This window comes from Neopsephotus bourkii, unplaced genomic scaffold (assembly GCF_033783945.1).
Source record: "Neopsephotus bourkii isolate Nb327-2 ecotype Australia unplaced genomic scaffold, CSIRO-AGI_Nbou_v1 NB_1542, whole genome shotgun sequence".
NCBI lineage: Eukaryota > Metazoa > Chordata > Aves > Psittaciformes > Psittacidae > Neopsephotus > Neopsephotus bourkii.
The window spans coordinates 7,603,870-7,621,162 of NW_026902018.1; the positions used below are offsets into that span (position 1 = coordinate 7,603,870).

The window sequence follows — 17,293 nt, forward strand, 5'->3', positions numbered from 1 at the left end:
CCCGCTCTGCTCTTTCTTTAAGGCCCACCTGTTAAAACTGTGGGAAGTTATCCTTTTCCCATAAAATGGTTGTTCATGGCACCAAGCCAAGGGTAACATTTCTGGGGAGCACAGCTGCTGGATTAGTGCAACCAGAATGGGGCAACATCATTGCTTCAGCAGGGCAGTAACTTTCCGTAGCCATCTCAGTCTCCCCAGAGTGATGGTGTTTGGTGGCTGGTGATGCCAGGAGCCTGTGCAGAGGTGTGTGGGGATGTCAGAAGTGGGCTCCAGCTCAGCTCTCTCATCTGACTTTATGGAGCCCTTCAGAGCAGTGGCAGCAAGTGCAGGCATAATCTTCATGTCTTGTTGTTTACCTGTAGATACAGTTCCTGTTGGTGCCATGCTAGATTAGTTGGTGCACAAACCAAGTGCAAATCTTCCTGTGATTGCAGTCAGTTGTTAATGGGTCTCATCTGCCCGCACACCACTGCGGTACATTCATATGCAGTAGCAACTGTGAACATCACATCAGGCACTTGAGTTTGTAGAAAAGCTCCATAACAGTGTAATACGCTGTCTGCAGCTGCTTCACCCTGCCATTATTATTGTTGTTCATTGTGGTATGAAGCTGAATGGGAGAATGAAGTCAGTGTTATAAAGTCAGGACAAGCTGCAGTGGACCTCAGATTTCTGCAGCTGACCTCTCACTTGCCTTTTGCCCACAGGAGCTGTCAGAGCATGAGCAGTCTGTTCAGCAGCACCATGTCTCCTGTTAAGGATGGAACATCATCTCTCCCAAGGAGGCAGACTTCCTTCACCAAACCCCCACTCCGTGCACTCTACGACTTACTGATAGGACCTATGGAAGGAGTAAGCCTTTGGTGCTGACAAGTACAGAGATTCACTTACCAAAATTCCCTGTCAGTGTGGGAAAGCAAGAATAGGCAGCTTGGGGATTGTATCGGAAGCGTGGTGGTTTTCACTTGGTCTTCCCAGAGGGTGAGACAGGCTGTGTCGGAAGGTGGAAGCCAGGGACCTTGAATGCTGTGCTGGTGGATCACGGTGTGAACCCCACTTGTTCCATGTAGGGAACTGCTAGTTTGAAATGCAGTATCAGAAAAAAGATTCTCTTTCAAAGGATAAGATGACAATAATACTGGCAAGACATTGGTGGTTGGTGTTCACCAATGGTTTTGTGGTGCAGCAGGAGCTGCTGTGCGGGGTCTGTGCTGCCTATCAGTGCACTCGGGGCTTGTTCATCTCGGTGGGGTTGTTTGTGCAGAGGTGAGCACAGCCCAGCTGTAGAGATGTGTCCACTCCAGTGTGGGTTCACCTGTCACATCTGTGGTCACATGGAGCGTAATTCTGATGTGGGTATTTTCAAACCCTGGGAAGCACAGGTGGGGCACTGGTTGGAGTGAAAGGACTGAGCTCATTCTCTCTCTTCTCTTTCTAGGGTCTGATGCATTCCAGTGGGCCTGTTGGCCGCCACCGCCAACTGATCCTGGTTCTGGAGGGAGAACTGTACCTCATTCCTTTTGCTCTCCTGAAGGGCAGTTCCTCCAATGAGTACCTCTACGAGCGTTTTAGCCTCATTGCAGTGCCATCCATCCAGTCGCTGAATCCCAGCTCCAAGGTCTGACATTGCCTTATAAATCCTCACTCTCATAGAACCTCTCGTGTGGGGTGCAGGTTCCTACATGTGCTAGAAAAGCAGCAGCCAGGCACAGGAACAGAAGCCCCAAATGTGCTGCCCTGCCGAGGCACTCCCAGCCCTGGTGAGAGTGTTGAGCACCTCAGCTCTGAAGTAGGTGGGGGCTGGGATCTTCTTCATGCTGTAAGCTCTGCTACAGCCCTCAAAGGGACCTGGGCTAAGGCTGTTGCTTTCTATTCTTACCTATCTGTTCACCCAAGATGTTGGGATAGGAATCCTGACTGGGCTCAAGAGCAGATGTTCCTTGGAATAGTTAAATGGAAGAAACTAAAGAAACACAAAGGGGTTGGTTTTGTACATAAGACAACCAGACTCCTTTTTAGAGCCAAAGAGACAGGCTGTTTCATTACCAGCACCATAACAAACAGATCTTTGAACCCCATTTTTTCTTTCTCTCTGTAGTCCCATGCAAGGAAGAATACTTCTGCTTACTCCAGTTCTACCTCAATGGCAGCTGTCATAGGAAATCCCAAGCTCCCTTCAGCAGTTATGGACAGGTGGCTATGGGGACCTATGCCCTCTGCAGAGGAGGAAGCATATATGGTGTCTGAGCTACTCAGCTGCCAGCCCTTAGTTGGCTCTGCTGCAACTAAAGAGAGGGTCATGAGTGCCCTCACTCAGGCAGAATGTGTCCATTTTGCAACCCATGTCTCCTGGAAACTGGCTGCTTTGGTCCTGACACCCAACACTGACAGCACTCCAGCCAGCAGCAAGAATTCTTTTGGGAACCCCTACACAATCCCAGAATCCCTTCGGATGCAGGATGATGCCAGTGATGTGGAGAGCATTTCGGACTGCCCTCCTCTGCAGGAGTTTCTGCTTACAGCAGCTGATGTCCTGGATCTGCGGCTTCCTGTCAAATTAGTGGTTCTTGGCTCCTACCAGGAATCCAACAGCAAAGTCACTGCTGATGGAGTCATTGGTTTGACAAGAGCATTCCTGGCTGCTGGGGCTCAGTGTGTCCTGGTGTCACTATGGCCTGTTCCTGTGGCTGCTTCCAAAATGTTTGTGCATGCCTTCTATTCCTCCCTTTTAAATGGGATGAAAGCCAGTGCAGCCCTTGGAGAAGCAATGAAAACTGTACAGAGCAGCAAGCAGTTCTCCCATCCATCCAACTGGGCAGGTAGGAAGAATCTGCTTTTGGCAAGACAGGTTTCTAGTTGCTGTTACACCAGATTGTTTGGTTTAAGCAAGGAGCAGTGCCACCAGGTAGCTGGGAGTAGCATGTGCCCTGTTCTCTCCCAGAATTCAGTCGTGCTTTATAGGACTCCTGGAGCATGCTAGGACAAGTTTAGCTGCAATACAGTGTTCTTCCATTTGCTTGAATAGGAAAACACTATTGATTTAATAGAGAGGGACATGTAAGAAGCATCTAGAAGCTTTCTGGAACTTCAGTCTATGAGACCAGGCAGGGAGCTGCTCTGGGAAAGAGTATCACTCAGCTGAGTGCAGTGAGCCATTGGTCTGAGAGGGCGAAGGATATTGCTTCTGTTTTGAACATTGTCTTTAACAAAAGGAGATTGACTGTCTCTTACTCTGAATCCTGCAGGCTTCATGCTAATTGGGAGCGATATGAAGCTGAACAGCCCTTCTTCACTAGTAGGACAGGCCCTGACTGAGATTCTGCAGCACCCCGACAGGGCACGAGATGCTCTGCGTGTCCTGCTACATCTGGTAAGAGGAAGAAAACCATAGGCATGGCGAAGGGCATTGCCAATGTAGCTGTGAGATAATGTTACCTGTGGATATGCACCTGTGAATCATGAATAGGAAGAGAAACACCCTGATGTTCAGCCACTTCCACTTGAATATGCACATTCAGTCCCTCTCCCTTACCATAAGGCAGTCTCCTGTGAAAACTCTGGGTCAGTGTGGGAAGACTTGGACACCTGATTAAGTGTCCAGAGCAAAAAGAGGCAAAGTAAGTGAAGTCTTACATTGTATTGTGACGAGACCCTCCCCAGGCCCATCCAGTTTGCTTTAGCTGTTGAAGTGGGTCTCTGCTTTAAAAATGAGGTAATTGTTTGGGTTAATTGTTTCTAAAGGAAATTAGCTCTGAATATTGCAGGCATGGAAGTGCAGAGCAGTGTCTGCTGCCTCTTTGCATGCTTGGAAGGCAAGAGGCACTTTTATCCCCATCTGTGCCAGTAGCCTTTTGTGTGGAGCAGCCAGGCTGAAGCCAAACTGCCAGATGGCTAGAACAGTCTTTCATGACTTTTAATACTTGTCTTTCCAATGTGTCTTCTGTGGTCCCACAAGAATGTGGAGTATCCATAGGATGAGGGAAACCTGCAAAAACTGCTAGTGCTCCCAGTTGCTGGGTTTTGTGGACACACATCTCTGCTGTTTACCATGTGGCTGCAGACTCTTGCTTGGTGATAAGAAGTGTCTGTGAGAAACGGAAATCTGAACATGAGATCTTCTGGGGAGAAATGCAGCTGCCAGGCTTAGGGAAAACTGTCACAGACAAACTGGTACTTAGCTTCCTGTGGCATTACCTTCCCCAGCATCCCAAAGACCATTGACAGTCATCACAGTGATTTTAGAGCTGTGAGTGTCAAGTTACTGGAGCCTGTTTTCAAGAGCACTAACATCTTTCTGTATAAGACAGGCATGTTCAACCATGCGTTTGCTGTCTCTCAACCTGCTGTTCCTGCCTTCTTGCTGTGTAGAGCGAGCCAGTTAACAAAAGTATCTTCTAAATTAACCTAATGCTATATTTTCCCCAAAGGTGGAGAAATCGTTGCAGCGAATCCAGAATGGGCAGCACAACTCCATGTATACCTCCCAGCAAAGTGTGGAGAATAAAGTGGGTGGCATTCCAGGCTGGCAGGCACTACTCACCGCAGTAGGATTTCGGCTGGACCCTCCAGCCAGTGGCCTGCCAGCAGCAGTGTTCTTCCCAACATCTGACCCTGGTGACCGGCTGCAGCAGTGCAGCACCACCATACAGTCCCTCCTAGGTAAGCGCAGGCCAGGATGGGCTCTGTCCAAGCAGACATCAACCTTCCCCTGCCTTCCTGTGATGCAGGCTGTAAATCACTGATGTTTTACATCAATGAAGTATTTAGCAGGGTAAAAGTTCTGACAGTGCTTACTGAAAATTTTGCCATAGATGGGAATCACTTACTCCTGGGTCCAGTATCTGAGAAACATGAAGTGACCATTCCTTTCTCCCAGCTCTCAATCAGAAAATGTATAATCAGATGCAAAGTGGGAAAACCTTCTGCTTTCTGGAAATTGCTGCTCTTCTGGTCAGTGATGCGGGGCAGAGATTTTAGGAACTAGCTGAGTTTGTGTTCTGTTCAGCTTTGTTGCATGTCTAGCAGTCAAGAGACAGATGCTGACCAATCCCTGTTTCTGCTGATGTTTTTCAGGTTTGCCTAACCCTGCACTTCAGGCACTTTGTAAGCTTATCACAGCTTCAGAAACAGGAGAACAGCTTATCAACAGGGTGAGTTGGGAAGTTTTCCCACAGTACCAGTTTCCAAATGGTTCCTCAGAAACACCCCGAATGGTTTATGCCCTGATTGATTGACCCAGAGCTCAATGAGACCTCAGGGTTGAAATTCCAAACTTAACCTGTTTGTGTGAATGGAAGTCTGTGTCCAGAAGAGAAAAAAGCAGGTATATCACTGGGCTGCGCGGCCTTGAGCCTCCCCATTCAGTGACGGGAGTGAAAACATGATACCTACTGCAGTGAGGGGGAAACTAAGCATGGAAAATGAGTGGCAGAACCACTAATTGCTATTTGGCCATCCTGTCTAGGGCCCGTGTTGGCTGGTCTTTCTCCACTGTAATTACCAAAGTCCCAAGGTACTGTTGACTTTGGACAATGCAAGGTCTGTCAGAAAACTTGCTGAGCCTGTGCTGCTCCTGGTGTGCATGCTCATATCTCTGCTCATGGGATCACTGCCTTCAGGAGAAAGGCAGTGGGACTCCTTCCTGCTCCCCACAATCTCCTTCACTTTCCTCCCTCTCTCCAGTCTCTCTAGCATGCCTAGCTTAACCCTTCCCTGTGCCACCAGCCTGGCTGGCTTTCCATTATGTGTCTCTTACTGTCCCAGTTGCTCCTCAAATTATGTTTATCTTGATCATTTGCCTGCTGTACTGAATGAGAACATTGCACAGAGCAAATGGGGGTACAGCTCACCTTTCTTTTCCCCTTCCCCATACAGAAGTGTTCTAGGGAAGTTCCATGGTGGGTAGCTGGAATTATCTCTGTAGCTTAAGAATTCTCCCCTTCATTCTGTTGTGTTGCCTGTCTGCACAACACACAAAACAAGAGCCCCAGCTTTACTGTTACCCTGTAAGAGGCCTGTTTTGTCAATCCATGACACTGAGACTCCTTCAAGGAAAGGGTTTCTTGTTATGATCTACAGTAGTGCACAAGGTATTTCTTATGGCTTGTCCTTCATGGCATTTTGTTTTCTTGCCTTGGCTCTTTTTGTCAGTGCCTGAGACTTCTGTGATTGAGTAACAGGATTATATTTTCCTTAGTGCCACCAGAGGGAGGCTCAGAGTTGAAGGGATGTGATGAGAAGAAAACATTCCAATAAATCCAAATGTGTTAGTGTCCATGAGATTACTTCACAATTGCCTTCTTGCCTCAGATTATTTAATCACACAAGGAAACGCATTGAGGTGGCTGAACAAAACTAACGAAAGAACTCATGGTTCCTCACCTGCCCCATGCAGTAAATGCTGGCAGGGTGTTGCTCTGGTTTTGCAGATGTTCCTCTGTAGCCCAAGCCCCAGGTAGAATTTCCTTTGCACAGGGTTATCCAGCTGCAGGCTGGGGGGGGGGGTTCAGCTGAACCCTCCCTTTCCCTGCCACTGCTGCCTTTCTTCCCTTCCCAGCTCTCTGCAGCTCAGATTTGAGCAGCTCCAGCTCTGCCTGTCCCAGAGGAGAGGAGACTTTGTTCAAACCCAAAACGTGGTGAGCGGTCAGGCAGTGGCTGGTGCTCACCCCTTCTCCTGTGTGGGTGATGGGTGTCCTACAGGAGCAGCTCTTGGCATTCGTGAAGCAGCAAGGCAGGGAGCCTGGTCTTTTGCTCTGAATAGAAAATGCTTATCTGTAGTGCAAAGCAGAAGGTAGGAACCAAAGAGAGCACTTCAGCACCACCACATGTGCAAGGAAAAGTTAGGGATTGCCAATAATGTATCCCAGGGAAAACAAGAGAAGAGCTTGTTTTATGTTCAGCTTCCTGGCAGAACATGGGTCGGCCTGAGTGTGCCTGTTGGAGTTGGTTGTGATCTGGACACTCCCAGATTCCAGCTGCCTGTTCCCACGCTGTTGGACTCCTGATTCACAGTTCAGGCCACTTCCATTGTTCCCTTCTTTCTACGGATAGAGCATCTTACAGTCAGGATGCTGGGTTGCATGTGGATGTGTCACTGCAGGGCTCCCGATCACAGGGATTGTGTAGCACAGAATAACCTGTGTTCTTTCTTTTCTCCTCTCTTTTCCTTTCTTGTTATCTGCTGCCCGAAGGCTGTTAAAAATATGGTGGGAATGGTGAGTATTACACTGGGGGATGCCACAGCCATGCAGGGTAGAATGCCTCAGTCACTGCAGACCCATTTCCCTGTGCTTCAGAGTTCCTGCTTTCAGGCCTGGAATTTTCTCCATATCCTACTGTGGGAAAAAGACCATGCAAGCTCGTGTGGGTTGTAAGAGATGGGTGGTCCTGAGGTTAGCTGGTCCCTCATTAATGACTTTCCATCCTTCCTGCCCTGGCTGTGTTTTTGAATAATATGGAATCCTGGCACCTTAATTTGTGTCAGATCTTCATAAACACATTTCCTTTCTACTTGGCTACTCCTGTCCCTTGGGCACAGTTGAGAAACTTCTTTCCTGGAGGCCATGGAGGTATTAGGAAAGTTTCATGGTTTCATATGACTTGCTCTGCCCAGTTAAACACTGAGAAGGAGTTTCCTGGGACTTGCATAAGGAGTACGATTCAGTCATGGAATGGGCTTTAGTATATTTCTGTGAGCAGCCCCAAAGCATCTCTTTGCTTTTCTTTCAGTTCACAGAAGTTCCTCCTGTGCTTCTTGCTCAATTTGCACTGGCCACACACTTCCCCCCCTCTCCCTTCCCCCAGCCCTCACCCCTGTTCTGTCCCTGCCTTTGCTGCTGTTCAAGTTTGTCCATTGTTGCTGTCTTCAGACTGTTCCCCTCCCAGACCTTTTCATCTCACTGTTCTGCTCAGGAGCAGCAGCTGAGTACATGGATGTACAGGGAAAGGGATGTTTGCAGGGCATTGCCTGGGCTGTGACTGTCAGAAAAGCAGTGGTGTGATTGTAAGCAATAGCTAATGTTTGTATTGTTATCTTCAGCTGCATCAAGTCCTGGTTCAACTTCAGGCAGGCGAGAAGGAGCAAGATTTCTCCTCTGCACCAATCCAGGTTTCCATCAGTGTCCAGCTCTGGAGGCTACCCGGCTGTCATGAGTTCCTGGCAGCTCTAGGTAGGAGAACACTTCTTTCCATTGTCTTCTTAAAACTATAGAACTATTGCTAGTGTCTCCTATGATGGCTTCAAGTAGTGACAAGACTCACAGCTTTAGATTTGTTTGGGTGCTCTTTGGTAATTGCATCCCTGGGTGTCATCCCTACCTGCTTGGTCCATCTCAGTTCAAACCCACAGGGCTGTCTTGCTCACTGCCTGGCCAGTGGTAAGGGGTGTTTTTCTCTCATGCACCAAAACATCTCCCGAGTCAGCAGAGCATGGATTTCAGGGCTGACAGCAGCTTGGTATTGTGAATTTGGTTTAACCCTTTTTTGTTTCAGGATCCTGTTCCCCTCTTGTTCCTAACACATACTTTTGAGCTTGCTTCTTGCCTTCTGGCTGAAGTGAACTAATCATTCCTTTTGCAGAGAAACCTGTCCAGTCGGCAGGGGTAGGACATACCAGGGTGATTCTGTGTAGCAGGGTCTACATCCTGCAGGAAAGGCATATGAGAACTAAATAGCAAACTAGATTTTATTCTGGTTTGGACATTGCTTAGAGTTAGTAAAAAGACATTGGCAGGAAGAGACATCCAAGAAGACTGCTTGAGGAGCATGTAGAAGCCAGGCATCATTTCTTATACACAGCCATGCCTCCTGCAGCCCAGCCTATGTTTGCCAAATTCCAAGGCCTGCGATCTTCTCCAGACCGGTTTCTATGAGAAAGCTTTGGATTGATGAATGGTGGGGGCATGGGGACACTGTCCCCTGTATGTCATTCCCCAATGATTCCAAATAATTCTCAAGTTAAAAAGTACAGAGTAGTGTATGTTGTCTGTCAGTTTGGACAGGAGCGCTGATGTGTGTGTGTTCACAGTCCAGCACTATAAAGCTCCCGGCACCTGCTGGAGAAGTGCTAAATAATAATAAATGGTAATAAAAACAAACCCACAAAGTGTAAATTGCAGCACAGTGTCATCATTCCAGGACACTGCAGGATCTCAGCTCTCTTTGATCCATCTGTGTTACAAATGGGTTTACACTTGTTTAAGATGCTGGGTCTTTCTGAGGTTATTTTCTGCTTCATGTTCCACTACAGGTTTTGACCTTTGTGAAGTTGGCCAGGAGGAGGTGATTCTGAAAACTGGGAAACAAGCTAACAGGAGGACCATGCACTTTGCCCTACAATCCTTGCTGGCACTTTTTGGTAAAGCTGCTTACAGTAGTTGTGTCTCCTATATTGTCTGATGATTTGATCAGAGTGGCTTCTAGAGAAATCTCACACCTTGCCTTTTGCAGAGATCACACACGTGTCCTACAGACCATAGCTCATGCGCCAGCAAGTGTGGTTTTTATATGGGAAACAAGCACTAAGATTCGGCTGAGGCCAGAGCTGGAATTAGAGTCTAGCAGCTGGAGGATGTAGAACTCTTGGGTTTGAGATGTGAAATGAGAATGAATAGACAAGTTTCATCTCAAGTGCCTGCACTGAGGTTCCTGCCTGTGCATTTCTCGGGCTGTGCAGTTTTTTTCTCACCTACATAGCAGTTGGGTTTTCTGAAGTAGCACAGACTCTGAGGGTACATTTTGTAGCATTTCCTCTAACAAGATTGATTGGTTTTACTGTGTGTCTAGGGGCCTGTTTGTACATGTTTCTTTTCTTCTGTTTTAGATTCCACGGAGCTGCCTAAGCGCCTTAGCCTGGACAGTTCCTCATCACTAGAGTCACTGGCTTCTGCTCAGTCTATTTCCAACCCCATACCCCAGTATCAAAACCCTCCATTCTCCCCTACTTGTCCAGACAGCATTGCATCAGATGCCATTTCTGTGTATAGCCTGAGCTCCATCGCTTCTTCCATGAGTTTTGTTTCCAAGCCAGAGAGCATGGCAGATGGTGTGGTACACAGAGGACGCCAGGACTATGAGAAGCCCAAGAACATCTATCCACATAGGTCTGCAGGACAGAGCCAGTTGTCACCACAGAGCAGCACTGTAGTCAGCAAAGATGAGGAAGAGTATGAAGGTTTTTCTATAATCAGCAACGAGCCTTTGGCCAGTTACCAAGAAAACATAAAACCAAGATTTTCTCCTGATCACAAACAGTCCAAAACTGGTCAGACTGGAGGCATTAAAGAGTCTGTCAACTCCCAAGGGAGCATAAGTACCCCAAATTCTCCTGTTAAAATGACTCTTATTCCCAGTCCAAATTCACCTTTCCAAAAAGTTGGGAAACTCGCAAGTTCTGATACTGGGGAATCTGACCAGTCTAGCACTGAGACTGACAGCACTGTTAAATCCCAGGAGGACAGTAATCCAAAGCTTGATCCGCAGGAGTTGGCTCAAAAAATCCTGGAGGAAACTCAGAGTCACCTCATTGCTGTTGAACGTCTTCAGAGGAGCAGCAGCCAGATAAGCAAGAGCAACAATTCCGATGATGGGGCTCCCAGCCCAGTGGGTGCATCCACATTCAGATCTTCAGAGACCAGCGCGTTCAGTCGGCCCATCAGCTCTAGCCAGAAGAATCAGTCTTCACCTCTTGCAATGAAACCAAAGCCTCCCACAAGGAGTTCATCCCTTCAGAAAGTGAGTTCTGGCTATAACAGCCCCACAACTTCAGAGATGTCAAACAAAGAAGGCACAGGCCAATACAGTGGGCAGCCATCTCCAAGTTGTGATTCACATGCGTCCTTAACTGAGCAGCCTCACTTCAAGCTCAAGTACCCCAGCTCTCCCTACAGTGCTCATATTTCTAAATCACCCAGAAATATCTCTCCGAGCTCAGGGCATCAGTCTCCGGGTGGCAGCACTCCATCTCCTGCTCTTTCTTACTCCTCAGCTGGTTCTGCTCGCTCAAGTCCAGCTGATGCCCCAGACATAGACAAGTTGAAAATGGCTGCTATTGATGAAAAAGTGCAAGCAATTCACAACTTAAAGATGTTCTGGCAAAGCAGTCCCCACCATGCCCCTGGCCCTGTAAAGATTCTGCGAGGGGCTCCTGGAACAATGACTTCTAAGAAAGATGTCCTCACTTTGCTCAATTTATCTCCGCGGCACAGCAAAGAAGAAAGTGTTGATAAGCTGGAACTAAAGGACCTGTCCGTTGAGCAACACCTTGCTGCTTCTCCACAAAAGAACCCTCCAAATGGACACAAGCGCTCTGAAACTACCGGTGCAGTGACACCGACTCACTCCCCAGCTCCCAGCAGCGCTCCAGGCACCATGCGCCCCGTGAGGCTGCCATCTGGGAATGGTTATAAATTCCTGTCACCGGGAAGATTTTTTCCTTCCTCCAAATGTTGAAATCTCTTGAGTACCAGCTGATGACTCACAATCTGTTCAAGTATCTGCTTCTGCCCACTTGCCTTTATCAGTACAGAACCATTATCTACGAAGCCATGGTCATACCCGCAGTTGGCAATGCACAGGAACGTGACAGATTGGCCCCGTCTGTCACTGTGCAGGAACACGGGCTCTACACAGATGGGTTTTGGTTTCCTTTATCAGGACCTTGGCCAGACTCACTTGGTAATAGTGTTCAGTATTAGCAGCAACAGGTCCAATGAATCTAGTTGTCTGTTCATAAAACACTAGTTTTTAAGCCACGTACTTGTATTTCTTAACCTAACAGGAGGTATTACAGCTGGCCTTTTTACAGAAATTATACATATCAGGGATCAGAGAGGAGGCAGAACTTCATGTGTACCACAGAGAAAGTATGCATAGGCTTCTGCCTGGAGAAGTACAAGCCATTTATTTGATTGCTTTTGAAGGCTGTCAGAGTGGACAAGATAACATAACCACATCTCTGCCAAGTTAGCCAAGCACAAGAAATTGCTGGCAGTAAAAGTCTGTAGCAGCATGATACTGGCAGTTCTCTTGCATCATTTAGAGGCTGGTGAAACAAAGGCAAGAGGACAGAAGTGCCCCATTCTAAAACCTGCATCTCAGGTAACCCTTTCCTGAGGGGAAACCGTTCAGGTGCTATTTTGCTTGTTGGTCTGCTCAAAAAGAAGTTTGGGGCAGAGTGAGCAGGGTGATCCTCAGCGGGAGGTGGGGGGGGTGTGTCAGAGAGAAGAGCTCTGGTTTTCCTGAGTGCTCTGATCTCTGGCTCACAGCGTTATGATGGTGAAATGTTCATCTTAGCAAGTATTTGGGCAGCACAGATGTCTTCTGTCTGCGAAGCGGGCACAGGAGAGGGTTCCAGACACTGAAGCTCAGAGCGTTATTTATTTAGTAGGCAGGAATGTGACATCGGTGTATGTGACTTAGAAATCACCTGACAAGTCCTCCGCTGGACCTGCTAAATCATTCCCCGCAGCTCATCATGGGAGTCTGCAAACCCCTCCCTGCTGTGGAAGCCAGTTTCTTTTGGAGCAGGTACACGGGTCTGAGCAGACGTCAGTGCAGTCCAAGCACGTACATGAGGCAACAGGCAGAGTGGCTGTAGGCAGAACCTGTGCACCCTCAGATCCCTGGAGAAAAGAGAACCAAGAGCACCTGGGGTGGTGTGTGTGACCTGAGCTGTCCTGGGCTAGGCGGTGTTTGGGTGTTGCGGGGCAAGGTGGAGATTGTTTCTTTGAAGTGGCTGTTGAACGCAGTGATGGAACCAGACTCAGAATGATACCTTACATGCACTGAAGACTGTGGGCAGGCGGTAGCGTTAGCTTGGCCACCTGCACAGTAAGATGGAGCGAGAATTTCACAGGCCGCATGCTATGAAGTCGGAGCACTGGATCACCAAGGCTTTTGGGTTCTACGCTGCACTCCCAAAATTCGCTGAGTGACTGAAGCCTAATCACTTCACCTCTCCGTGCCTCGTCTTCCCTTTCTATCTAAATGGGGATAGTAATACTTACCTACCTACCTCACAGAGGTGATGTGAGGCTTAATTAGGCCTGAGGTTTAGCTGGGTCTTAAGTCAGCCTCTGTTTGTGGGACTGACCACCCGAATGGTGAGTGCAGTCAGCTCTGTAAACGTGCTGGGGCACGTTGCTGGAACAGGTAATTGTTGCGCTTATCATGTCTGGATGTTCTTGAAAATACGGATCTGATCCTTTGTGATAGGGATCTTGGAGGAAAAAGCATGATAGCAGGACAGAGGATTCAATTCTGATACCGGAATATAACGTTATGTAGGCTCAGTTACTCACAGTGCATATATCAAGTGCTTGCTTTGATTATGTTCCAGAATCCACTGGGTTTGGGAGAATGTTTTCTTTTTTGCCATTGCAAGAAATTAACACAAGCACTAAAGGCAAAGAATACAGGGCTGTGTTGTTACAGTCAGCTAACAAGGGATGGGTGATCACAAAAGTGTCAGTGCAGAAGGACAAAGAGTAGTTTTTCGTTTACTCATATTATGCAATGTAGCAAAACAGCTGAGTAACTCTGTTCAGCGCCTGTGATGCAAGTTATGTGTCTGTACGTTACATCCCTCTGTGATGGTTCGGTGCTAGATACCATCTTTTCGTCACTTGGCAGGAAAAATTAGGATAATGGGTGCAGCGTCTGCCCCCCATGCAGTGACCCTGTGGTGGGCACTGCACTGCCCAGAGCCTTCCTGTGACCTGCTCTGTTTCTAACCAGCACAGCTGCTGTGAAATGGCATCCCAGGATCACCCAGGATGGAAGTGGGCAGCTTTTTGTGCATAGCAACAGCAAATATTCCCTGTAGTGCTGCAAAACATGCCAGAAATAAGCCTCTCTCTTGTAGTCTAATTCCATAACTAAAGGATCTTTTGCTCTGTAGAAATTCCATGTTGTCATCCCCATGTTCCAGTGGGTTTCACACTGGCTCAGAGTTTTCAGACAAAGGTGCATCGGGGTGGGGGGTGGGATGGTTCCCTGGGTTTTTAGGGAGGGGGGAGCGTTGGAAACAGGGAAGGGTTCACATGTAGAGGAAGTTCAGTATTTGGGAAATTGGTGTAAAAATATGGAAGGTGAGTGTCACTAGAACAAGTCCTTTGGGAAACGAGTTTCCATTGACTTGCACAGGGCACTTCCATTGGCTTGATGAGAGCCATGAAGGTGCATGCTTACTCATGGCTGGGAACACTTCCCACACCTCGTGCCTCACTCCTCCACCTCCTGAATGAGAAATGACCCCTTTGTGAGGAAAAAAAGAATTTAATCAGGTTTGCCCAATATGTGGAGAAATTCAGGAAATGAAATACCATGTTCTCTGTTTGGTATTAGAATTCCTTCTGTGGAGTTTAAATGCGTTTGTTGATGTTGTATTTGTGCATGGTACAAGTGACAACACTGCTTAATACAGTGAGCAATAAGAATTAGGTGTTATCCACTTTCACACTAAACCTGCCACATGCAACCATTCCCCAAGGCCGTAGAATCTATTTTAGTTTGGGTTTGCCCTGTATGTTTTACTGTGTGAGGTTACAGATTTTTTATTGACTGTCTTTAGCTCCAACTAAATGGGAACAGTAACAAGCTCTGACCAAATCCACTTTAATTTTATGTTGGTTAGCCTGGACTCTGGCCTGGTACCGATTTTCCTTCTATTTAACCACATCTTACTTAAACAAGGGAACAGCATTGAAGGGGTGCTACAGCCACGTGCATCACTCTAGGCCACGTTTCCTTTCACTAGGTCAAACTTCTTACGTAAACATCTCCTTCAAGTTGCAGCATAGATCCAGGTGCACAAAAGTATCTGAACCTGTGAAGAGACTGGTGGCTGCCGGCTGGTGGTGGGTTTGGGTTTGGGTTGTGCTGCCCACAGAGGCTGCAGAGGTGCATGCAACACATGGCCCTGCGGCTGCAGAACTCCTTCAGGCCACATTGAGGACGGTGACTGTCGGCAGAGACGCTCCAAGCAGCAGCCCTTCAGCACTTGCTCTCCTTGTATGCAGTGTTAGCCATGTTTGGCCTATATGGACTTTCTTTGTAAATTAAAACTGTTTCCAGACAGCATTAAACTTTTTATATTATGAAATTTACCATGTAAAAAGATTTTCATATTTTTATTGAAATTGCTAAGGCATTTGGCCTTCTTCCTTTGTGATTTCTGTGTCTATTAAAGCATGAGTTCTCTCAGTACTTCAGTCTCGTGGTCTAGGATGGTGTTGGGAAAGAACTTGCTAGAACACTGCACCCTGCCCTGACCCCAGCTGACTGCTGATCTGCTCCTCTGGCCTGTGGTCCACGTCTACCTACATCCTATGGCAAAGTATGAGTAACTTGGGCTGCTGTGCTTGGCCTCCCCTGTGGCAGTGAGGGCTCATTGAGAGCTTCCTCCTCTTTCTGTGCCAGAATGTTGAGTTGTTATTACAAGGCAGGATTGGAAATTGCTTTTCTTTTCCCTTGCAGGTGGTGGGAACATCGGTATTTGCTCACTTATTGGGCTGGAAGGAGCTTCGAGGACCACTCGGTCCCTGTGTGCAGGGTTCCTGAAGCAGCGCTCTCGTGTTCTAATGCCTCCCGTGCACAAAACCTGTGTTCAGCAGGCTCAGGGGGTCTGGTGCAGGGCAAGCCTGGGCTGTAGAGCTGCTGGGGGGAAGCTTCCCCTGCATGTGCAGAGGCCGGGCAGGTCTGAAGTGGCGGCTGTGTACGTGGGGTCTGGAATCAGCAGGAAGCTGCTTCTTGACTGCTGCTATGAGTGTGGTATCATCTAGATACAAACAAAGAGGAGGCGCTTGGGGAGAGCACATGGTGCTGCCGGCTGAGCAAGCCAAGGACAACTGTTGTCCATACGGGGAAGGAGCAGCAGCAAGGCCTGCGCTCAGCCGGCACTTGGGAAAACCAAATACAGGAAAATAGGGAATGCTGGAGAACTTGGGGACGGCAACACAGCCCGGTCACATCACCCAGGCACAGCCCTCTGTGGGAGGGTCTTTTGGCAACACTGAATTTTACTGAGTTTCTGCTCTCCTTTAGTGGAGTTGATGTGTAAATGCATCATCAGCTCTAGCTGCTGGCAAACAACTTGGAGCAGATGGCTCCTGAAGGGAACAGGCGGGCAGGGGTGGGCCTGGAAGTAGGGAAAAGGACACAATCTGGGAACATAGGCACTGTGTGGAGATGGCTGCTCAAACAGGAGACCCCAACTGCAGAAATCCACCACCAGTTCCCTGCAGAAGAACTGAAGTGCATCAGCTTCTCGTGAATTACACTTCTGGTTTCGGTCTGGAGTCCAACACTGTTCTTGTATCCCAGAGGTCCCTATGTAAAGACTTGGTACTACGAGAGACTCCCTGTTTGAACTCGGAGAAGCTCTGTGTATTTCCCTTCTGGGATGCAGTGCCTTGAGGCAGCTTCCCGTGTTTGTATTAATAGAGATGTGCTGGATAAAGGCAGCCGGGGAAGTGAAGCTTTCACCCTGTAGCGTGTCCCGCCCCGGCCCCCACCCCGCCAGTCTCTCGGGGAGCAGCGTTTCGCGTTCTGCACGGGCCGGGAGCCTCATGGGGTGTATTCTGCCCTTGGGGCTGATTCCAGCCTCTTTCAACGCCTCCAAAAGCCGGGACTCGTCGGCTTTTTCCGTTTTCTGCTTGTTTTTGAAAGAACCCGGGTGGCCCCGTGTCACCGACGGCTCTGCGGGCCCGGGGAGTGCAGGTGGGACTGAGCCGGGTTCGCTGAGCGTCGGTTTCGAGTGTCCCCATGCGCGGCTGTGTCTCCTCTCACAAGAGGGCGGCACTGACACGGCAGCCGCGGCCCCGCGGGGCTGCTGCAGCAGCGGTGAAAGCGCCTTCCCCTTTGCGGGGCACTCGCGGTTCCGCTGCCGACTGATCGCGTCCCGCTCGTGTGGCAAAGCAGGGGCAGCCCCGGGGATGCCGCGGCCATGCCCAAGGGCAGGGCTGGGCTGGGGCACACCGCAGAGCGGGGCGGCCAGACCCGCTGCTCCCCGAGCGCCCGGGTCCAGCCGAGAAGCTGCGGGTTCAGCTCCCGCAGTGCGGGTGCGCCCAGGGCCGCCGGTCCACTCCGCCGGGCTGCGCGGAGGAGCGGGCGCTGCAGCGCTGGCCCTGCCCGGCGGGGGGCGCTAGGAGACCGGGCGTGTGACGGCGCTGCCCGGGGCCTCCGGAAGGCGGGGGCGCCGGCGGCGACGCACGGAGATGACGTCACCGGACTGGCGAGAGAGGCGGGGAGGCAGCGGAACGGAGCCGCCGTGGCGGTGCGGTCTGATTGGCTGTCC

The 17,293-nt window shown here is 49.1% G+C and overlaps 2 protein-coding genes across 8 annotated transcripts in view; one reads left to right on the forward strand and one right to left on the reverse strand.

The window, feature by feature from the left end:
- TTC28 (tetratricopeptide repeat domain 28) overlaps nt 1-15,204 on the forward strand; it is a 120,447-nt gene extending 105,243 nt beyond the window's left edge. For 6 of the 7 annotated variants that reach the window (XM_061370903.1, XM_061370905.1, XM_061370906.1 and 3 more), the window contains 10 exons: nt 708-852; nt 1,439-1,618; nt 2,099-2,819; nt 3,246-3,370; nt 4,428-4,659; nt 5,074-5,150; nt 7,191-7,214; nt 8,039-8,168; nt 9,248-9,355; nt 9,821-15,204. In XM_061370903.1, the coding sequence (XP_061226887.1) occupies nt 708-852; nt 1,439-1,618; nt 2,099-2,819; nt 3,246-3,370; nt 4,428-4,659; nt 5,074-5,150; nt 7,191-7,214; nt 8,039-8,168; nt 9,248-9,355; nt 9,821-11,448 (3,370 nt within the window). In that variant the 3' untranslated portion in view covers nt 11,449-15,204. The remainder of the gene's footprint in view (nt 1-707; nt 853-1,438; nt 1,619-2,098; nt 2,820-3,245; nt 3,371-4,427; nt 4,660-5,073; nt 5,151-7,190; nt 7,215-8,038; nt 8,169-9,247; nt 9,356-9,820) is intronic. The other variant, XM_061370904.1, reaches the window with a different exon arrangement.
- The window catches only part of CCDC117 (coiled-coil domain containing 117), a 292,218-nt gene that overhangs the window by 143,826 nt on the left and 131,099 nt on the right, over nt 1-17,293 (reverse strand). The gene's annotated exons all lie outside the window — the stretch shown is intronic.